Below are 24,727 nucleotides of genomic sequence, written 5' to 3'. Positions count from 1 at the left end.
GTTGGTATCGAATCGTCCAATCGCGATCACGTTTATTAAATAAAAAATAAATATAAGAGGAAATCGAAAGTACAAATTTGTTTTTGTAAACTCATGTCTTTACGACAGTACTTGGGCCTTTCGTTGCCGAAAAAGCGAACTGCTGTTGACTCAACAGGAAAAAATAAATTGTACGATCAGTCTAAGAGGAAGCGGACAATTGTTCCTGGTTGGAAAACGGAGTTCGAGTGGTTGAGTTTCAAATATTGTGAAAATGAGGAGCAATAAAATTATAAATGAAACCAAAATTTTATTTTTATTTGCTTAAAAGTAATTTTGTGGAACAAAGGTACAAACAAAGGCATGCTGAATTACACTGAAGAATAACTAATACCCCCAGTGCCCAAAAATTAAATCACACCTTGCTTCTGAACAAATGGTCATTAGGCTTAGCAGTGTCTGCTTAAATGTGCACTTGTAAGTCTTGTTGCAGTGTGTATTTACAAAAGCAGTCATAAGTCATTTTCATCACAAAAAATCCTCAAATTTATCTAATAATACTTCTAGTCATTAAAACATCTCAAAACACAAAAACATAATTTAGAATCTTGAAGGAAAATGGGTTTGATTTTTATTGCATTAATTTTCAGGGCTGGTAAATTTTGATCAGGACAGGTAATTTTTTTATGCAGCCAGCCCTGTGGTCTGGTAGACATTTCCAGTGAGTTTCCTACCCTGCATAATTGCACGTTTTGAAGGCCACTTTCTATGTCTTATCAATTGGTCTTCCTATCCTTTTCATACAACTTATTCTGAAATGGCCTTTACTTAAATATAATTTATAAATTTTTTGCTCTTATTCCCTGTCACAATTAGAAAGCCCATTCAAAAATTTAAAATTGTCATAAAAAATGACAAACAGTAAGTGTATAGATAAAATGTTAGATTCAATAACTAAAGTTCATTTTCAAGGGTTTAATGGCAGACATGAATAATTTTTTATTCTATTTCATTCTACTTGTGTCAAATTATAGTGGCATGTATACAGTTTTGATCTAGAGATTTGTTCCTTACCCATAGACAGGAAATTCTTTAAAAAAAAACTTGTTAAAGACATTATATCTTGATACATATTGTGAAAGAACTATTTTAAAACTTTAATAATGATAAAAGATCATTTATTAAGAAATTGTCTGACAATTAAAGCATAATTTCATTTCATTTTAAAAGAAAATGAAAAAGACCCTTTTACATTGATATATTTTCAGTATTATCTATGACAACTTACAACGTATAGCCTGAATTATCTTGTTGTTTCGGAGACTACTGGCCTTCTGCCCAACTAGCTCCTGTGGCTCAAAAAAGCCATCCAACATTTTTTTAATGGTGAAGGAGGAGCCTTTGCCTTTACACTTGGATAGAAGGGTTACCATCCACTTTTGAGGGACTGAAACTTCAGTTCCTCCAATCCTCTCATAAAGTGGAGGTTTTGCTTGATCCAATGGAACCAATTTCTGTAAAAGACCAAAATACAAGATTTAATACAACAGTATTCATATTTTATATTGAAAGAGAAAAACTAATACATTGTCGTATCTTAATCATGTTAATCAATATATTACATTCATGTTATAGTGTAGATATTAATTGTGAAGAGATTTTTTTTTTATGTTTCCTATATGTATCTTACATGGCTTACATGGTTTAGAGTATGTTTTTTGGAAGAAACAGTTATATCTAATTCCATATTTTATGATGCTAATTTTTAAGTTTATATACATTTCTATAATTGTAAGACAATTTATACTTTCCCCAACGTGTTGGTTTTAATAGATCTCAGTTCTTCATTGGTTTAAATTTTGTTACGACATCTGTCATCAGATGTTATCATGACAGATGTTATCATTTCCATGCATTTTTCTTTATAATGATTTGTGCATATCATTAATTGTTGATAATTGGTTTTAGAACAAACCTCCACTTACATAATTGGAGTGATCAATTTGAAGACCACGAGATGGTATGTAGTGGTCGACAAATACTTCAGTTTCTGTGGCGTCCTGTGGCTGTCTTTCACTTCTTTCTAAAAAAAATTTGTTTTTGTTTTTATTTAAACCATTTACAAAGGTACTAAGGCCTTTAACCCTTTCCTCCATAATGACGCCTTTTGATGCCACCCCCATTTACTCCATAATGACGCCTTTTGACACCTGTGTAGTGCCTCAGTTGAAACATCTTGTCTACGAAAAATCTGTATTAGACTTGATAAAATTTATATCTAATATAAAAAGGATAAAATTTCATCGATGAAAAATTTGTTTTCGCAATGCATTAATACTTTAAACCTAATGATTTTTTTTATTGAAAAAAATCAAATGCGAATCAGGTATGATAAAAAATAATCCATGGAGGAAAGGGTTAATAGAAAATATACTATACATTGTAGAGATATGCAGTTGTGGTCACTCAATATTTAATTGTACTTTTGTTAACAGAACATATTTTGACCATATTATGACATTTTTGTCGAGCCTTCGACATTAGTCGAAAAAGCGAGACATAGCGATCCTACATTCCGTCGGCGTCAGCGGCCACAAATATTCACTCTGTGGTTAAAGTTTTTGAAATTTTAATAACTTTCTTAAACTATCCTGGATTTCTACCAAACTTGGACAGAAGCTTGTTTATGATCATAAGATAGTATCCAGAAGTAAATTTTGTAAAAATAAGATTCAATTTTTTTCGTATTTTACTTATAAATTGACTTAGTTTTTCTGCCGGGAAATATTACAATCACCCTGTGGTTAAAGTTTTTAAAATTTTAATAACTTTCTTAAACTATCCTGGGTTTGTACAAAACATGGACAGAAGCTTGTTTATGATCATCAGATAGTATCCAGAAGTAAATTTTGTAAAAAAATAAATCCATTTTTTCCTTATTTTACTTTTAAATGGACTTAGATTTTCTGCCAGGAAACAACGCATTCACTCTGTGGTTAAAGTTTTTAAAATTTTAATAACTTTCTTATACTATTTTGGATTTGTACAAAACTTGGACAGAAGCTTGTTTATGATCAAATGCTAGTATCTAGAAGGAAATTTTGTTTTCTTCCAGTTAACATTACATTCAGTCTGCAGTTAAAGTTTTTAAACATTTTGATTCATAAACTATCCTGTATTTTTACCAAACTTGGACCGAAGCTTCTTGCAATCAAAAGATAGTATCAAGAGGAATATTTTTATTGCTTTACTTCCTCATTTTTGTTGAGCCTGCGATTAACAGAAAAAGTAGGCGAGACACTGGGTTCCGCAGAACCCTTACGAATTTTTGAAAGGAGTGTCTGTTACGACTATACAATTTACCATGTAATAGCTCTATATATATCACTCACAAATCTAAAATTTAATTGATGTTTTGACCAAAACTTAATATGCTAGAAATAATTTTTATGCAGTTTAAATAATTTTAAATGCATCCAAATTTCGTAGAAATCAGAAATACTGCAGAATTAATTATATAGTTAGGCTTATAGCAAATATTACAGCAGTTACTGGTACCTATTCGCAATGCAATTTTCTCCCCATGCAAATGTGTGCAAAACAAATCCACTGTAACTGACTTAACCTACCAGTTTTATCCTCCAGGTATCTAATCCTGTTGAGAAGGGCCTCATTGTCAACTCTTGCCTTCTCTAAGGCACCACTTAAAGCTTCTAATTTTAGAGTTTTATTTATGCAACCTTGGCACTCCTCATTTAAAATATTAATAGTTTCATCTTGAATATCTACATTTTCATCATTATTATCGTTTTCCACAAATTGCAGCCCTCTAAGTGCGGTGGACATACAGGATGAGGTTGATGGTTGGATGTCCGAATTCACATGGTTTTTATCATTAGAAGTACATGAAGTATTAAGCAACGGATTTGTTAAATTGGGATGAGTTTGGTCATAAAAAGCAGAATTGCTAGCACTAAAGAAGTTATGGTTATAGTAGGGATGAGGTTGAGGTGGAGTGGAAGGGTAAGAATAGGTAGAAAAAAAAGGATGAGGTGGAGGATGAGTTGCAGGGTTATAGAAGGCTGGCGTGTTTGGATGAGATGGAAGTTGTGATAAAAGATTAAAGGTGTTTGGTGTGTTAGATGTGGTGGGGGTTGAGATGCAGAGGTAGAAATTACTTGCGGGTTGGAATGCCTGGGAGGTGGAAGATTAGAAGGGACTGGTGTGTTAGGTTGCTGGGATGGTTGAGTTGCAATATTAGATAAGACTTCTGTGTTAGAATGTGGGGGAGGTTGAGATGGGGGTTTAGAAGAAACTTGTGTGTTAGGATGTGGGGGAGCTGGAGGGTTAGAAGGGACTTTTGTGTTATGGTCTGTTTGAGATGCAGGGCTAGAAGGGACTTATGTGTTAGGTTGAGTTGCAGGGATATTGTTAGTGACACTGCTATTAATGACATCTACATTTGTTTCCATGCTTACATTAGTGGCATGCTCTTCAATCCATTTTGTTGCTGCCTCCATTGCAGCATTTCTGCTTATCTGACGTTCCTTTTTCTCTTTTTGCAGTTCTGAAAATTAGAAAATGAATTAGTCTATTTTATGTTTATCGTTCAGAATATTTCAAGCACCTTAATGGGGCTTGTATAATTCACACTTGTACATTGTCAGCATCCTCCTTCTCGCCATGAAATTTCAGGTAAAAAATAGTTTTGAAAATGATAAGAGCGCCCTCTACAATATCAATAACAAATATGGCAGAACGTAAAATTGATTTTTTTTTATATGCAAATAAAACACATGATTCAGGCTGTGAATCATCATCAGACTCTGTTAAGGATGTTCGCTTGTCATGGTTTGGATTTTTTGTCAGATTTTCGGAATCCTCTGGTTTTATCCATTTGAATGCCTTTAAAAAATTTGCCCATTGACCCCCATTTTTCTTTTTTATAAATCTTTTACATGTATGATTATAAGCCATCTGTAAAAGTTTTATAAAATCTTTGTTATTTTTTAATAGTTTTTGAAAGCTTAAACTTGTCAATGGTTAAGCTATACAAAATCTAGAGAGAAAACTTTCCTGCCAAAATTTTAATGGCTAATATCTCAAAAACAAGCACATTGACCTATATATTTTTTTTGCTGTTTTGGTTCCTATATAAATCCCTTATCAATATATACTAGTTTATGAAAAGCTTGTTATTTTGAAACTGAGTAGCGAACTTCCGTAATTACATACTTTAACATTACCTGTACTTTTGATTTAACTCGAATATACTAATCAGGAAGTTAGAAATTTCTTCAAAAGTGTACACTGTGATTTCCTATATAGATAAAATTTTATAAAGTGCAACATTTGCATTTTTGGCTTAAATTTGTGCACCAGTTCTTTAATTATTTAAAAGAAAAGTGAAATGAAAACAATTTGTTATCTTTGATAAATCACATGTGTATAATTTCAAATGGAATAGCCCTTACCTTCTTTTGATTTCTTTTTTGGTGGAACAGAATCAACATTTTGATCTTCTTTATCCTGTTTTTTCTTTCTTGAAGCCACATCTAAATTCTGTTGACCTTGTTTCTTTCTTTGGACTGCTAATACAAAATGTAAATATTTTTATAAAGATTTAAAAATAATATGGAATGATTGATTGATTGTTGGTTGCTTAACGGCATGTGGCAAATATTTCATGCATATTCAGGATGGGAACAAGTTCACAATAAATACAATAGGTAGGTTCTGTAATAGATTAAGAGATTAAGGTCGGAGAAATGAGGGTATATTGGATAGGGACAGAAATTTAGCCTTGCAACAGGTCACCTACGGACCCCTCAAAGAGTTATTGCAAGGGTTCTTAACGTGCAAAGAGCATGGCACTCTCTTTACACGAGGCATCGGATTTAACGTCCTCATTCTGACCGGACGTGTCTGCAAATTTGTACATCCCGCACAGCCAAACGGACGCCCCACTTTGGCAAGGGTTTTACTGCCGGTCGGAGGAAGACCAATGGTGACCATACTTCTATTCCCCAGTCACCCTTGGGGGTTAATATGGAATGAAATAGAGTATTAAATACAGAATGAAACTCACTTTGAAAGGGAAGCCAACCATAGTCAATAAAGCAATTAATAAATAATATGAATATGTTATTCATATAGCATGTATAGCAATATCATGAATTTCAATCAAAGTAAAAAAAAAAAAGCACAGATAATATAAACTGTTGGTTGTCACATTCAATGTTTGTAGAAATGCAGTCCAATAAAATGATCTATAGTTGCAAACATCTACATCTGGCGTTAAGTTATCTTTTTGGCAATCATACCACATCTTCTGGTTTTATATTAAGATCAATCTATTTACTAATGTATAGCTAACTCCTGATAAAATATTTATCTTCATTGTAGTTTTGTACCTTTTTTTGGTCCTTCAGCTGATTGATCAGTTGAGTTGTGGTGTCTTCACTGGTACATGTATTAGGGTCCATTTCAAAGTCCATTAATAGATTTGGTTTAGACACCCTCTTTTTTGTTTGAGGCTACAATAGAAAAATGCATCTTCACTTTTTGTACAGATGTACAATAATTTATTAAGATCAGGACTTTTAATTGTTACTTTATAAAAAGCCAAAATAAGTCATTGATTATTTAAGGAATGACTATAATATTTTTTCTGTCTATGCAGAAATAACATAAAAAATGTGGTGCACACTGAATAACCCGCGTAGCAGGTTATTTTAAAGTGTGCACCACATTTTTTATGTTATTTCGAATAGACAGATAAAATATTACAGTTATTTTTTATAATTTAATTCTTAATTCCATTTTAAACCTGAGTAAACCATTAAAAAACGTTGGTGACGTCACGGTCACATGACTAAATTATGTCTATGAGCGGATAAACAAAACGACGTCAGCCAATCAGAAGACGCATTACATCCAAAATTAAATTATATAGATTAGACTGTTGGTTTTCCCGTTTGAATGGCTTTACACTAGTAATTTTTGTGGCCCTTTACAGCTTGCTGACAATGCTGTTCAGTGAGCCAAGGGGCAGTGTTGAAGACTGTACTTTGACCTTTAAATTAATAGTTTTTAATTTACAAATTGTGACTTGTAGAGTTGTCTCATTGGCACTTATACCACATCTTCTTATATCTATATATATCATAAACTTAGTCTTCTGTGCACAGTTTTATCATTTTTTACTAGGGATGTCAACGAGTACTTGAGTATCACTCGGTGGTACCGAGTATCGATTACCAAAATGATACTCGATTAATCGGTTTCTGTTTGTATGTTGTTGCTTTCTTAAGCTAAAACAAAAAATATTTTTATTGAGAGCGCCTCCCGGGAAATTAAACTTTAATCACAATAAATAAAAATTAAAATACGATTCAAATTTTTGGTTTAACTGTCATTTAAAATCTCTCCAAACATAGGTAGGCTATGAACAAGAGCACCTTTCCAAGGCTTACACTTTAGGCTAATCGTGTCTTAGTTATCCAACCACCTCTGTACCGTCAGAGCATATATTTTTAGCAGCAGGACTGTTAGTTACCTAACAAAGTTGAGAAATCACCTCGTCCAAGAAAATGTTGACATAAATAATATTTTTAAATAAGAACAAATTCGTTGCAGCCTGTCTCGACCCTCAGAAAATGATAAAAGGCATCAGTAAGTTCTAATCATCACACCTTTGTTGATCAGTAAATGTGTTTTTTTGAGGTTCCCAAATACTGTTGTTTGAGTAATGATTTTTCTATAGATATTGATTAATTACTTGATTAGATTAATGCCAGTTTACATAATTAGTACATGTAGTAAATCTAATGAGCTATTAATTGTGGTATAAAATTCCTTGGACTATTATCTAGGTAATATTGTCGAGGGTTTTACGTTCATAAAACAACGACCCACAATACATATATATATTAAAATGGGTATAATTTTGTGTTTCCATTTTGTAAATGTTATACCGAGGGAGTACTCGAGTATCGCTCGGTAAATCCAGCGAGTACTCGATTAATAAATCTTTACCGAGTTGACATCCCTATTTTTTATGCATCCTTTTCTTTCAATCTTCAAAAAAATATTTCACTGTCAGTGTTGTGAAAATATGGCAGCTACATGTAATAAATGGTCGTCAAGGTTTTGAATTACCAAAATAGCAAGGATATTCAGGTAAGCAGGTGTATAACATCATGAACATGTACAATAAGATAGTTTATTTCGATGACAGAGCGATGTTTATGTAAGAATTTGTTTGCTCTTTATGCCAATTTGGTTTCCCCTTTGCACTTGTGTATTGCGATCACTGGATTTTTACATGAAAGGTCATGCTCAGGCAACAACATTCTGAAAACATGTAAACCAAATTGTTGTCTAGAAGCCAACAATTAAAAAAAAAGTAAATTTCTCTTTTAAATTTGGACAAATTAAAGAATATTTTCAGGAAAAGAGTATACTTTCATAATTTTAATAATAAAAACTAGCTTTTTTGTTATAAAAAACATTCATGTTTGCATAATTTGTTTTAAATTTGAAGTTTCATGTGAGTTATTTATGACTTTCATAAATGTACCTGAGAGTTCTTATTTTTCCGCCATATGCCGTCACACTTATTAGCCATAGTATAAAGCTGATCCTCATCTTTTCCTAAAATTAAGATAGATACATGTTGTATATTGAATGTAAAAAATAAATAAAGATCACTTCAGTTCAATTTGTTTACAATCTTTTTTGCATTTTGCCAAAAAATGCTGCCAAATTTGAACATGTGTTTTAAATTGTTGTGTCAGTAATTTAATCTATGTTAATTATTATTTTAAAATAAGGCCAAATAAAAATATATGTGTGGTTCCAGTTACCCGACCGACCCTAGAACTTTTTTTTTTCATTTCTGTAAATTTTAAAAAATAATATTACAACCGATCAAATTTTGAGGATTATGAATTTAAATAATTAAATTCACAGATTTATATCATCTGAATTTCAATTAGCTGCGGAACCGTAGCTCATAGGTCCTTATGTTATTTTTTGACTATTTGCGGACATCCATCTATGGTCCGCAGATAGTCAAAAAATAACATAAGGACCTATATATATAGCTATGAGCTACGGTTCTGCAGCTAAATTTCCATCAGAAGTATCCGTTATGGCTACAATGCAACAAAATCATAACAGAATAATGATAAGAAATAGTAAACATGCATGTACATGTAGTAAGATCATGTCATGAGGTATGTAATGTAGATGCATTTGGCCTATAGGGTACGAAATGGTTTAATTTTACATTGGGTACGAAAGAACTTGATACCACGTCCAGTGTGCATAAGCAGGACTATAACCCTTTCATATCTTTCAAGTGCCTATCCCAGGTCAGGAGCCTATATATATATATATATACATGTACATATATTGGAAGGCTATTTTAAATTTTTGCTTTGACGCCTTCCTGCGTAGCGTCAAAGAAAAAAAATGTAATAGCCTTTCAAGACGTCATAATTATTTGGTCAAGAGTCAAGACCTGAGCAGGCCCCACTGATGAAAATTTCTTGATCCACCTCTGCATCATGATAAGAGATTCCTCTGGCTCTGAGAAAAGATAACCCAACATTTCCAAAATCCTCAGAAAAAAATATACAGTACCCCCCCCCCCCTTTAAAAAAAATAGATATAAATAAACTAGCACAGATGAGTTATTTATAATATACCTCGAAATATCAGAGTTGCATGATATTTGTCAGTACCATACATCGCCTCACATTTCTGGCCGTAAACTTTCTCTGTGAGCTCTGACACAGCTATATTAACCAGGTCGTTTTTGGTAACCACACCAAATTGGTTATCTTCCCAAAATACCAGAAAGAAAACACCGTCAGCTGCTTCTGACACTTTCGACGATTTTGCCATTTCAAAAACGTCATGTTTTGAAATAAAATCCATTGCTGGTTGGTTTTTCTGTATATAAATTGTAGTCTATTGTAGTAAAAATTTCAAAGATGGCGCGCAGAAATTCAAACAAGAACTTCCGTTTCCGCTACTAAAGATATTTTCATCATTGAAGCGCTTTATGTTACACAGTTATCTCCGTTGAAGTCTTCGCTTCAATATTACGTTGACGAGGAAAGTGTTTTGAAATCAGTGTGTTTATAAAACGAAGTTTACTATCATTATCACAGAATGAAACGAGCAAACAAAGGTAAGATTATCACCAGAGAGTCGCACGACCATTAATATTCATGATTGCAATAATCATGACAACTGTCAATCGCCACTATTTTATTGTCAGTCGTGGATAGTTTGTAATTTGGGCTTTAAATAAATGCTTCTTTCTTTTAAAATTATATAAATTATTCACTGATAAGGAAGCCACGAGATAAGGTCACTATACGTAAAGCAATTATAATCTTTAATATCGGGTTTTCAGATGCGCATCTACGATTTGAAAAAAAAAAGGGGGGGGGGGGGGGGGGGTCGGAAGCTAGACAACCTCTTGGAGTGGACAGGTAAATAAAGTCTGAATTGTTCATGAAGATGGCTTCATTAGGATTTTGTATTGTCATTGAAATTAACAAATAATGAAATTTGTAGTCTTGAATTTACAATTTTATTGAAATTGCTGATCAATTTTCTATAAATATTTCAGACTCAAGTTATCCTGCTGCAAGGCCTAAAAGATTTAACACCGGCATGAGACTAACAAGAGATGAGCATTATGAGGTATTAAAATATAACTTTTTCACTTTGTATTATCTGATCCAACTTGTACAATTTTGACAAAACAACACTGATAATTATATCTAAGCTCTATATGCACATTCATGAATTTTTGTGCTGTTCATTGAATGTTTTCAATATTTGAATTCTTCCATTAGTAACATGTATATTCTTTAATTCAATGCAGGTTAAATATTTTTTAAAGATACCCAATTATAAACATATCTCTTCTTGGTTATCAGTTTATTTAATTTTAATGTACATGATGTATACATATGCATATTCTTGGGATATATATATTTATTATATGCTTAGTAGTAAATACAGATAATTTGTATGTGTAATACAAAAATTGGCAAGCGTTCTGTATCAGCCAACCGTGATGATATCGATATCAGCACGGTTGCAAAGGCTTTATCACACCTTTAATCTGTATGACGTAACGTCATCGATTGCAGTCACTGTGGCAAAGGCTTTATCACACCTTTAATCTGTATGACGTAACGTCATCGATTGCAGTCACTGTTGCAAAGGCTTTATCAAACCCCTAATCTGTATGACGTTATGTCAAACCTATAATCTGTATGACGTCATTTCAAACCTCCTTACCTGTATGACGTCATGTCACACAAAAAACATCTACGTGAGGTATATGTATATAATAAAGTGTATATGATATGGCTTTTTCAATATCACACACCGTATCAACCCTCAACCAATATAATCCCTCGAGCAGAGCTCTTGGGATTATATTGGTGTTTTGGGTTGATACAGATGTGATATTGAAAAAGCCATATGATATTCTCTATATATATATATATATATATATATATATAAATTGATTTTTATGGCCCTGCCACAAAGTTGTGGAGCCTGAAGCTTTACTCTTATCTGTCATTCCGCAACAAACAGTTATACAGACTTTTTCTAAACAGACCCAGTATGAGTTTGGTTTTGTCTCATGACTTTTATTGAAATTACCAGCTTTAATTTGGACTTTGAATGAAAATTTATAATAACAGTTACCTTTTGTATATGGATTTTTTTACAAACACCTTCAGGTATTCAGCAGATTGTTTGTATGTGCGTACTTCTATTATGATGAGTTACAGATCATGTTTACATTTGGTTCCACTTCACTGATTTTTGCAGAAATTAAGGACTTTTGACCATGTTCACATTGAACATTTCATGAAAATAACATTTATACAGACTGAGACTAGTAATTTTTCTAAATGCATTCACACATTGAGCTGAATTTTAGTGTGTGTCTCTACTGTGATGAGTCTAAGATAAAGTTTTAGGATTGGTTCTGTACTGCTGATTTTTGCAGAAACAACATGCATTGGACTGATTTGTGCAGAAATTACAGGTTTTGGACTTAAATAATAGATACAACAACTGTATAATTCTCAAATTTCCACTTCAGAAAAAGTTTTTTCAGGAACTTATATTTGATTTGAATGATTGTAATTTGTAAGTTACCTTTAAATATGCCGGCACCTAATTTTGTTATTACTTGTAGACTACTGTCTCGATGACGATGGTTGACAACCAAAATGACGTGAATGAGGTAGTGGATAGATGTAGTCCTGACAGCCCAGAAGGAATGATGGGCAGTCACAAAAATGGTCTTGAGAACCAATATAAAACAGCCAATAGTTATAATAAAGAAGCAGATTCACCATTCTCAATTACAAATTATCACCAAGACATTGAAATTTTAGCCAATGAAGATGAGGGAAAAAATGAAGAAGCAATTTATCAACAATTAGACACTTCAAATTTTGATGTAAACACAACACATATTCAGGCTTTGATAGTGGAAATTAACTATGACCCTGAAGAGACAACTTGCAATGCAGAAAATTTAGAAGAAAATCTTTTTCCTGTTGATGATGAGGAACTATTTGATGAAATAGAAAATGATTCAGATTTAGAAGAACCTGAAACCGACAAAGAAGAAAATTGTACTGATGCTGCTATTTATCACGGTCATGACATGCCAGTATGGGTCAGCATGGTAATGATATTGCTACATATGATAACAAATTTTGTTTCAAAACATGAAATTGAGCAGATATTGATTTTGATTTCTGCACACTGCCTTGAGGCTCATCCTGGACTCAAGAGTTTATATCACTTCAAGAAACATTTTGCATCATTTTCTTCACCATTAAAGAAGCACTTTTATTGTATTAATTGCTTAGCATGTGTGAATGAAAATGCCAACATATGTGTGAATCAGTATTGTTTGAAATCATTAACAAATCTGAAATCAAAATCCTACTTCATAGAGCTTCCTATAAAGGATCAATTGTCAGTTTTATTTAATAGAGAAAATTTCACAGTATTGCAACAAGAAAGATTTAAAAGGGAAGTTAAAGCTAACATTATCACGGATGTGTATGAAGGTAAAATTTATAAGGCGTATTCTACCAATGGTGGACCATTATCAGAGGAATTTCCAAACAACATCTCTTTTGTTTTAAACACAGATGGAGTTGCAATTTTCAAAAGCTCAAAGTTTTCTCTTTGGCCTATTTATTTGATGATTAATGAACTTCCTTATAAGAATAGAAAACAAGTTGAAAATATGGTTCTCGCTGGGTTATGGTTTGGTGATAGTAAACCACTGATGTCAACGTTTTTGAAACCAATTTATCAATCTTTACTTGAACTTGAAAGAAATGGTGTAGATATAAATGTTCATGAAAATGTTATAAAAGTGAAAGCATTTCTACTTTGTACAGCAGCAGATCTTCAAGCAAAAAGTCTATTAATGAACATGAACCAGTTTAATGGGGAATATAGTTGTGGAAAGTGTGTCCAGAAAGGACAAACATTTAAGACAAATAAAGGTGGATGTGTACACATATTTCCTTTCAAAAAGGATGAAGTTATGGAACTCAGAACAAAAAGAACATGTATTGAGAATGCCATCACTGCAAGGGAGGCAAAAAAAACTATAAATGGCATCAAAGGACCTTCTCTCTTAATGGGGCTTCAAACTTATGACTTTGTTGAAGGTGCTAGCATAGACTACATGCATGGTGTTCTTTTAGGGGTAACAAAGCTCTTGATAAAACTCTGGATAACATCAACCTACAGTAAAGAGGACTTTTCACTTGCAGAATATGCAGACGTTATTGACCTGCGTTTGATGTCAATTAAACCACCAAAATATATCACTCGTGTGCCACGTTCTATCAGCTCACACTTCAAATATTGGAAGGCATCTGAATTGCGTTCCTGACTGTTTTTCTATGCTCTTCCAGTTCTAAATGACTTGATGGAGGATTGCTACTTTTTACATTTTGCCTCTTTAGTTGAAGCTATTAATTATCTCTGTGGTGACAACATATCTTTGGATTTAGTTGCCAAGAGTGAAAGACTTATTAAGTATTTTGTAATGATGTTACCTGCCTTATATGGGGAAAGGTATAGGACACTGAATGTACACCAGTTGTTGCACTTGCCCGATTGTGTTCGAAACCACGGACCATTTTGGGCATACTCATGTTTTTCCTTTGAAAATGCAAATGGTGAACTAAATAAATTATTTCATGGAACTCAGAACATAGAACTACAGGTTTTAAGTTCAGTGAATATAATTCAACATTTGCCAGCAATGTTGGAGTCTCTGCCTGATCGTTATAGGAAAACATTTCAAAAACTTTATTCTGAGAGAATGACAAGATTAGTTAATCATTTTCATGTTGATTTTCTTGGGAAAAAATATTCTAAGGAATTGCCTGTGTATATTTTAGAACAACTTGTGCCTTTACTTGGAATGGTTCCTCCAAATATGGAATTCTATAAGCGTGTAATATTACGAGGACATATATTTCATTCCATAGAGTATGAAAGAGTTATTAAAAGAAATTCATATACTGTAAAATATTTCTGTCCACAAAACAAATGTATGCGATTTGGTTTTATTCAATACTTTGGAGTTCACAAATGCATAGATGACGAGCATAATAGACAGTCTTTGGCATTTGTTATACCTGTTGAGGAAATAGGATCAGTCACTAGAAAAATAACAATAAACAATGCATTAAAAATAACTGTGCCACATATTCACCCCTGCAGGAATAGATCTTGTGAAATAGTGGTTATAAAACTTGAAAATATTATGGAAATTTGTGCTTATGTTTCCTTCCAAAATGGAGAGGAAGGGGAAGGATATGTTTGTGAGCCTGCCAACACATTTGAGGCTGACTAAGGTCCAAACATACAAGTTCCAACTAATGTTCAATGAAGATAGACACATATTTAATCAAGTGTGTAATTTAGTTATCAATTTAAATATTGTTAGAAAACAAATATTGGAAACTTAGGAAATTTATAAATTTTACACATTTATCTTTGCATGATTTATCTATCTAAAATTCTGCTTGCTATCTTGTTGACCATTATGTGCTTATATTATGACAGCACCAGGAAGAACAGATAATTTAATGCAGTTTTTGTATATTTTAAGGATCAATGTATTTGTCAGTGATAAACATGTGATATTTATATATTAAATATACATTATTTTGTCTTTTCTTTTCATTTTATTCATTGTAATCATTTTTACCAAATTTAATTGATCATTCTGCTTGTAATTGACATGATATTTAATTGACAATAAAGTATTTGAACTTGAAATTGTTAACATGACAAATGAAAAGAAAATTAAATTAGATTAATGTAATCAAATATATATTTCAATACTAATAAACAGGATTAACATTTCCTTTTTAAACAAAACAAAAAACACACTTAAAACTTTGCTCCTCTATCCTTATAAAATACTGTTCATAAAGACAAGATGGTGATTTTTATAAATGAGATTGTTTATATACATGTACATGTATACATATAATACATGTAATAATAAGATGTGGTATGATTCCAAATATTAAGACTTTCCTCCAGAGACCAAATGACATAGAATTAACATTCATACAGTTACAACTGTAGTATATGTCATCATAGCAATGGTCAAACCCATACTGTATAGTAAGCTAGAAAAGCCCAGAAAGGACAACCCTTGCAAGAAAATAACAGCCTGATTTTTGTACATAACTGTGAATGAAAAAACAAATATGATGTATAGTAAGGACAACCACATGTATTTCAAAGAAAATTTCTTACTACATTTTTGAAAACCATCAATACATATATACATAATATATATATATATACCCGGTAGCTTAAAGATATGATTCTTGCGACATTCTTGCAAACAATCTTGTTCAAAATTTTATTAAGTACATTTTCTTGCAACAATTGTGGCAAACAATTTCTTTCTCGCAACATTTTTGCAAACAATCAATTCCTATATCTTAAAGATATGATTCTTGCAACATTCTTGCAAACAATCTTGTTCAAAATTTTATGAAGAACATTTTCTTGCAACATTGTGGCAAATAGTTTCTTTCCTGCAACATTGCCGCAAAGTTGCTGCCATTTTCCCGCAAACAAAAGTTGTTGCAGCAATGTTGCGAGAACTTTGCAGGTAGCTGCAACAACCTGCAACTTTACTGCAAACATTTCTTGCAAACAGATTTGTTTGCTGCAATATTGCTGCAATATTGCGGCAATATTGCAGGAAACTTTTCATTTCTGTAAGGGATGCTCTTAACCATGATTCGATTTCAATTATATTCAGTGACACGTTTCGAAGACATTTACACAATAAATTTGACCATAGCTATGACAGAGTAAAAAATAAATCTTTAATACATTGAAAAACAACCAAATTGTTGCAATCAACCAATTCGTGGTTTCCAGCGTAGATTGTTCTTAAATCACAGATTCCTTTTAATAGTTGTTCGTACATAATCTTGTTTGAGTAGTTTTTTTTTTTGTTTTAGAAAAAAAAACCTGCCTCTTTTAATATGTCATAACGAGAACATACTGTACCCATTCTTTGTCAACTGAAATGTGTACATTGTTGTAAATACCTTAGTATTCAGACGATGGTGTGTTCAAAAATATAATATTGACAAAATATAAGGATAAACTCGTTGTACATCATAGATCCTAATTATGAGTCATCAATTTATAGATTTTGCACAACATTTTGGAAAGAAGTTTATCATGCTCTTAAATATCATTATTGATTTGGTTTTCCAGCTGTTTGGATTTTAGCGCCACTGATATGTCTTGTCTAGACACAATTCGCAACTAGCGTACTAAATTATTTGTCTGGTGTCTTGGATTAGTTTTTTCAAGAACGTGAATCATTTGTTTTTGCTAAGCGATCACTAAATGATTTTTACCACTTTCTTATTATTTCAAATATGAGCATGAAAAGCTTATTACCAATGTATACTTAAAATATTGAAGCTTTACAATACACGTTACCTTTTATAGTTGACAGACTTTCCTGTGCATTCTTGTCAATGAGATCTTGTATTATACCACACATCTACAAGTATTGTAAGCACCTACTGTTTATTGTAAAGAGATATATTTAATGGCACTGTTAACGTTGTTATAGCTAGCTACATTATAACAGAGAAAAACACAATACTCTACATCATACGTAAGAAGTTGCATGCGTAAGGGAATGAAAGTTGTCTCTCTTCTGACAGAAAATCGGTAATACAGTTTTATACGACCATTTTAATCATAGCAAAATCTAAAAAAAACTTAATATAAAAAACATAAAAGTTTCGTTCTGGTTAAAACTTATTTGTAAAGCAGTTTCATTGTAGTAATTTCAATGCAGTTGATTCGTAAATGATATTCTTGCAGTGTGCCAATGTTGAGATATGTGCCTGCAAATGAATCATTCAAGAAGTGTTAAGTTTTTTCAGTATGAGCACATAGTACTGAATATTTTCCACAAGGGATGTCTGCAATGGGTTACTCAAATTTTTCAGATCAGTTCACGGCAGTGGGGATGCCTGTAATCAGTTTTCTTTTCAATGGCCAATATAATTCCTAGTGATATCAGAAAATATATGCTTAGATGGCAGTATTATACTTACTTTACTCTGAAACTGACCGGCAATAATTTTTCCAACCTTTCCAGAGAACAAATTGTATATCCAAGACAAACCACCTCTAAATTTTACTTTTACTGGACCACTGTCACACGAACATTTACCAGCTTTTATTGTTGGCTTTCCACTACCATCAACACCTAATATACAATATAAGGATAATACTTATATAATGTTAGCATGTGAATATTTTAATTTCGCTTTCATTACATGCATGGCATGAGACCTTATAAAAGGTGAAATATATAATCTTGTGTCCCCGGGCTCGTGTCCAGGTACTAATTATACCATAGCATTTGTCTATAAAGAAATAATTTAATTTTGGATGTAATTCGTCTTCTGATCGGCTGAAAGTTTTTTGTCTATCAGCTTAAAGATCCTTGTAGACATAATTTTGTCATGTGACCGTGACGTCATGAACGTTTTTTCATGGTTTTCTCCTTAACAATGGAATTTAGAGATAAATTATAAGGACTGACTGTAATATTTTTTCTGTCGATTCGAAATAACCTCAAAAATATGGTGCAAACTTTTAAATAACCCGCTACGCGGTTTAATCAGTGTGCAACACATTTTTGAGGTTATTTCTTCATAGACCGAAAAAATATTACAGTCATTCCTTAAAGGGATTAAACAGTACTGTTTATATTAAACGAAAGTTTAGTATCAATACTCTCATGACCCCTTCCCTACTTATTATATCCCAAAACCATTTGCTTATTACGTATACATCCAACACATTCTAAGATATAAAATTCACATATTAGTCTGGTCATTGATTTTTGGAATGAGTAATAAAAATATAATTTTCTGAAGATTTTCGTCGGAATGAACTCACTAAGCCATATGGGAGCATTGTTTGTTAGTTGTCCCATTGGCAATCATACCACATCTCCTCATTCTTATATGGAAACTTAATTGTGTAAATACAAATATCAATACAAGGAGGGAGATGTAAAATTATATAAATAATTATGTTAATGAGACAGCTACAAATCATTCTTACCTAGATTGACTCCAACACTGAATGAGATATTAGAAAACTTAACGTTGACACTTACCTAGATTGACTCCAACACTGAATGAGATATTAGAAAACTTGACGTTCACACTTACCTAGATTGAATCCAACACTAAATGAGATATTAGAAAACTTGACGTTGACACTTACCTAGATTGACTCCAACACTGAATGAGATATCAGAAAACTTGACGTTGACACTTACCTAGATTGCCTTCAACACTGAATGAGATATTAGAAAATTTGCACTTGATACTTACCTAGACTGATTCCAACCCTGAATGAGATATCAGAAAACTTGACGTTGACACTTACCTAGATTGACTCCAACACTGAATGAGATATCAGAAAACTTGACGTTGACACTTACCTAGATTGACTCCAACACTGAATGAGATATCAGAAAACTTGACGTTGACACTTCCACCACCAGAAAATTTAATGCTATAATGAGATAAAATAAACAAACACTTTAGTCATTCACAAGTGCATGTGCCGAGTCATGGCTATCACAGTCAATAGCTCGGTGTTTCCACGAGGAAAGTTTGAAGATATTTCCCATCAAAATGCTAGTCAGACATTGATTTATTTAAAATAAACAAAACTTATATATTTGGCCTTTTAACATTTTTTGATTCGAGCGTCACTGATGAGTCTTTTGTAGACGAAACGCGCGTCTGGCGTTAATATAAAATTTCAATCCTGGTATCTATGATGAGTTTATTATACATTGAAATGTAATTCTGACGGTCTTCTCTTTATCTCTTCAACAAAAGTCTAGTTGTCAAAGTAGCCTTTGAATAGCATTTATATGCAATTCTTATGTTGTTTGTGCTTTTGCTAAGATTAAAAAAACATTGAATAAAAGTTATAGTTTATTTTAAACTACAAGTTTTTTTTTTTTTTTCATCTTTTCTTTTCTAATGAATTATTAATCAAATTGTTGGAAGAATTATTTACTGTCTTTTAAAGATTTGTTTTTCGTATTTGTTTTGTTATGAATTAGGCCGCTAGTTTTCTCAATTGAATTGTTTCATATTTTTCATATCGCCTAGGCCTGTTATAGCTGACTATACGATATGTGTTTTTCTCATTGTTGAAGGCCGTATGATTGCCTATTATTGCTTACATTCACTTCATTTGAACTTTGTTGGATCACACCACATCTCCTTATTTTTATAAGGAAGCAATGTTTCTTTGTGAAGTAAGCATAGTACTGTACTCATCATTTAAATGAGTAGAAAAGCTTATACTTGGTGGTATTCTCCTATGAATTTGCGCAATGATTAACCATAAGCTATTTAAAGTATACTTAGAATTTATCCGTCAGGCATTTTCTTTAAAGTAAGCAAAACATTTTTAGCAAAGAACTTCGGTACCAATTATATTAGCAGACAAGTTTCTTACAATCTTTTTTTGTATTTGTAGTGGAAATTTCCATCAATTTCCAGTGCTAAATGTGTTGCTTTCCACTGCAAGTCGCTCTCTGAAGCTAATGTTATGCTGCTAGTAGGTGGTTGAAAATTCCGTATATCCAAGCTATTAAAAGTCACATGATTATTATATCTTATTTGATAATTGTACAAAACAAAAATAATTAAAATAAATAGATACGTAAAATCTAGAGCACAACAGAAGATAAATAATAATTGTTTGTATAGCTAAAAAGGAGACTTTTTACATATTCAGATTTATAATATGTTTAATGCGAACACATCTATTAACTGGAGTAGATCATGTGATATCAAACAGATATTAGTACTGATTTTTCAATGAAGGAATGTGGTTTTGAAAGAATTTTTTTTTTCTTCTGAAATCTTATCAACTTTTATATGTGACTTAGCGGTTTAGGCACATATCAATTTTGTTTTTTAAATGAGTTTGACAATTGTACAATGTAATATTGCTTGGTTTCTATTGCATTGATTTATATGATTTATATCACAATTCTTGTTGAAAGTATGTCCAAAATCTTGTAGGAAGTTTATATGCTGATCTGTGAAGGCAACATTAAACTTTGATTAGCTACCATCTGAATTGAAGGCACTTGATAATAAGTAAATATAATAAAATAAGATAATAAAAGATAATGTGGACTTATGACCCCGGAGTATATAATTTTTCGACAGGTTACCTACTCTATGGTAGGACATCCTGGTACTCTGTCAAGTAAGAGCAATCAAAAGAAGTAAAAAGAAAAATATAATCGGTGCAATTTGGGGGAAAGTTAACTGTTTTCTAATGATTTTGCTGTGTATAGAAAACATTTAAACCGTAAAAACATTCAGGACATAAAACGAACTAATTCTAAACTTTTCCAAGTCCATTGTTAAGCACATATTTAAATAAATTTGATGTTTCAACTTTTTGCGTGTCACTTTTCTTTTTTGACACCTTTAAATAATTCTTCTAAATATAAGTTTTACTCACTTGGAAAGAGAATATTTAACATTTTTTCCTTCCCCATTTTGATCCGGAATTTTAGTGGTCTTTACTTTCTTTGTAACCAAATCTACTGCTACTTGATTGGCTAAAACATTCAATTGAAACCATCCAACTTATTATTGATAAAAACATTGGTTTCTTGGTCTTAATTCGTGTTATATCAGTTAAGTATATATTATCCGTTGATACTGTTGTTTGGAATATCTGATAAAGATGTTGCACTGAAACTTACATCTCATAATTTGTGTCGCATAAACCGTATCGCAAACTTTTTCGCATACAGTGTATCATACTCCTGTTTTAAATACATTTACAATTATCATAGATATAAGAAGATGTAGTATGAGTGCCAATGAGATAACTCTCCATCCAAGTCACAATTTGTAAAAGTAAACCATTATAGGTCAAAGTACGTCTTCAACACGGAGCCTTGGCTCACACCGAACAGAAAGCTATAAAGGGCCCCAAATATGACTTGTGTATAACCATTCAAACAGGAAAACCAAGGATCTAATCTATATAAAAAACGAGAATTGAGAAACACTTATGAACCACATCAACAAACGACAACCACTGAACACCAGGTTCCTGACTTAGGACAGGTGCAATTTATGCAGCGGGTTTAAACGTTTTAAACATTCAGCCTAACCTGAAACAATAGTGTAACATCATAATATAGAAATACACACTATAAAATATCAATTGAAATGGCTTAACTCAATCAAAAGACATATTAACAAAAACAAATGAACATACACGGAACGAATAAATTTGATCTATGACACAATGTAAATACAAAATTAATACAAAACTAGAGGCTCTAAAGAGCCTGTGTCGCTCACCTTGGTATATGTGCATATTAAACAAAGGACACAGATGGATTCATGACAAAATTGTGTTTTGGTGATGGTGATGTGTTTGTAGATCTTACTTTACTGAACATTCTTGCTGCTTACAATTATCTCTATCTATTATGAACTTGGCCCAGTAGTTACAGTTTACAAAAATTTACAAAATTTATGAAAATTGTAAAAAATTGACTATAAAGGGCAATAACTCCTTTAGGGGTCAACTGACCATTTTGGTCAAATTGACTTAATTGTAGATCTTACTTTGCTGTACATTATTGCTGTTTACAGTTTATCTCTATCTATAATAATATTCAAGATAATAACCAAAAACGGCAAAATTTCCTTAAAATTACCAATTCAGGGGCAGCAACCCAACAACGGGTTGTCAGATTCATCTGAAAATTTCAGGGCAGATAGATCTTGACCTGATAAACAATTTTACCCCTGTCAGATTTGCTCTAAATGCTTTGGTCTTAGAGATATAAGCCAAAATCTACATTTTACTCCTGTGTTCTAGTTTTAGCTATGGCGGCCATCTTGGTTGGTTGGCTGGGTCACCGGACACATTTTTTAAACTAGATACCCCAATGATGATTGTGGCCAAGTTTGGTTTAATTTGGCCAAGTAGTTTCAGAGGAGAAGATTTTTGTAAAAGTTAACGACGACGGACGACGACGGACGACGGACGACGGACGCCAAGTGATGAGAAAAGCTCACTTGGCCCTTTGGGCCAGGTGAGCTAAAAAAAGGAGATGAGATGAATATTATACATGTATGATAATATGAAAAAAATATGAAAATGTTAAAATTTGAATGATAAAAAAAAAGGATATGGGGTATCCACCCATGACACAGAGTTAGTACACGCACAGTAAAAAACGCACAAAAAGCAAATGAACAACGCTTTTAATGCCATGTTTCATCACAATGAGGCCTTCAACACGGATAAAAAAATCCAACTACAGCGGAATTGTATGACAATTATGAATGACATGTGTCGTTGCGTTGCTGTCTCATTGACGTACACCTCATGCCATATCTTTATTCATATCAAGAATATTCACATGGTAATGGTAATAAGTTGACATTCTCGTATCACATTTGTTGTCAAGCATGCATTTTGCCCAATCGTACCTTATTAAAAGGCGCAGCGAGAATGTCCATATCGTTATGAATTCGTCGATTCAGAATCGTAAGGACTATGGGTAATTTCTTTTTTGTATTACAAAAAAATATAATTAAAATAACAAGTCATCGGTTTATATATATGATGTTGAAAGCCACATAGGCAATCACAACGCTTTCGTGTTCGTATTTGAAAATGATTACCAAGATTGCTTCAAATTATGAAAATGGAAACTTCATGTTATCTACAGTAGTCAGTAATCTATTATATAATGTTTTCTATATTTTTTATGACATATATATATATATATATATATATTGATTGATTGATTGTTGGTTGCTTAACTTCCAGTGGCAAATGTTTCTGAATTTCATGTTCAGGATGAGAACAAATTAACAATAAATACAGTAGGTAGGTTCTGTAATAGAGGCCGTCCGGGATGAAGGTCGGGGAAATTTAGACTGCCATTGGAAAATGAAGGAAATTGGATAGGGACAGAAATTTAGCCTTGCAACAGGCCACCTACAGACCCCTCCGAGAGTTGTTGCAAGGGTTCTTAACGTGCAGATAGCGTGGCACTCTCTCTACACGAGGCATCGGATTTAACGTCCCCATTCTGACCGGACGTGGCTGCGTACTTGATACATCCCGCACAGCCAAACGGACGCCCCGCTTTGGCAAGGGTTTTACTGCCGGTCGGAAGAAGACCTGTAGTGACCATATTTCTATTCCCCAGTCACCCTTGGGGTTCATATATATATATATATAAAGCACCATAATGTAAGAAGACACTTAAATTAAGTTATAATATTCGTAGACATTACTGTCATGTATATAATTATGATAAAACTTACCGTAGTTAAGTCCATCTTCTGTTATTCGTAATCTGAACCCAGGATTTGTAGCCAGAATGGAGGAAAATAAACTACACAATACATGTACAGAAATGAAAAGCCACATGTTTACCCTAAGTTTTACAATTTAATGTATGTGTAGAAAAGTGTATTAACTTCCTTGTAAAACTTCCGCATTAACAGTTAAATGATGTTAAGGTGATTTGAAAGATTTAAAGTTTGTACTTGAATTTCACCTGAGACTATGAATAAGTGTGATACTATATTTGTATTTAAATATCAAGGAGAATAATTACTAGCTTCCTGGATTGTATACCAACGATCAAATCTATTTATTTTGTGACAGATGCTTTATTTATCTCACCTGGCCCTATGGACCAAGTCAGCTTTTTTCATCACTTAGCGTGATTCGTCAGTCGTTGTCTGTTAACCTCTTTAAAAATTTTCTCTATAACTATTAGGCCAAATTTAATCAAACTTGACCCAAATCATCATTGAGGTATCTACTTTAAAACAAAAGTGTCCGATGACCCCGCCTGCCAACCAAAATGGCTGACATGGCTAAAAATAAAACCTAAGTGAAAAATGCTAGTTGTGTCTTTTATATTGAAATCCGCTATAAATAGAGAACATCTGACTTAGGCAGAAATGCTCAGAATGTAGAAATCTACCTATTGTCCCTCTACATTAAAACTGTCCGATGATTTCATCAATGACTTATTTCCTTT

General features: G+C 32.6%; 1 protein-coding gene across 1 annotated transcript in view; it reads right to left on the bottom strand.

The window, feature by feature from the left end:
• The window catches only part of LOC127702626 (lipopolysaccharide-binding protein-like), a 39,556-nt gene extending 15,334 nt beyond the window's left edge, over positions 1-24,222 (bottom strand). The window contains exons 1-6 of the mRNA XM_052206900.1: positions 24,000-24,222; positions 21,154-21,253; positions 20,131-20,262; positions 19,094-19,167; positions 17,688-17,842; positions 17,059-17,122 (exon numbers count right to left, since the gene is read on the bottom strand). Coding sequence (XP_052062860.1) covers positions 17,059-17,122; positions 17,688-17,842; positions 19,094-19,167; positions 20,131-20,262; positions 21,154-21,253; positions 24,000-24,105 — 631 coding nt within the window. The 5' untranslated portion in view covers positions 24,106-24,222. The remainder of the gene's footprint in view (positions 1-17,058; positions 17,123-17,687; positions 17,843-19,093; positions 19,168-20,130; positions 20,263-21,153; positions 21,254-23,999) is intronic.
• Between the last annotated feature and the right edge of the window lie 505 nt (positions 24,223-24,727).

Source organism: Mytilus californianus, unplaced genomic scaffold (assembly GCF_021869535.1).
Source record: "Mytilus californianus isolate M0D057914Y unplaced genomic scaffold, xbMytCali1.0.p SCAF_5, whole genome shotgun sequence".
NCBI lineage: Eukaryota > Metazoa > Mollusca > Bivalvia > Mytilida > Mytilidae > Mytilus > Mytilus californianus.
This window is presented reverse-complemented; position numbering and strand designations above follow the sequence as displayed.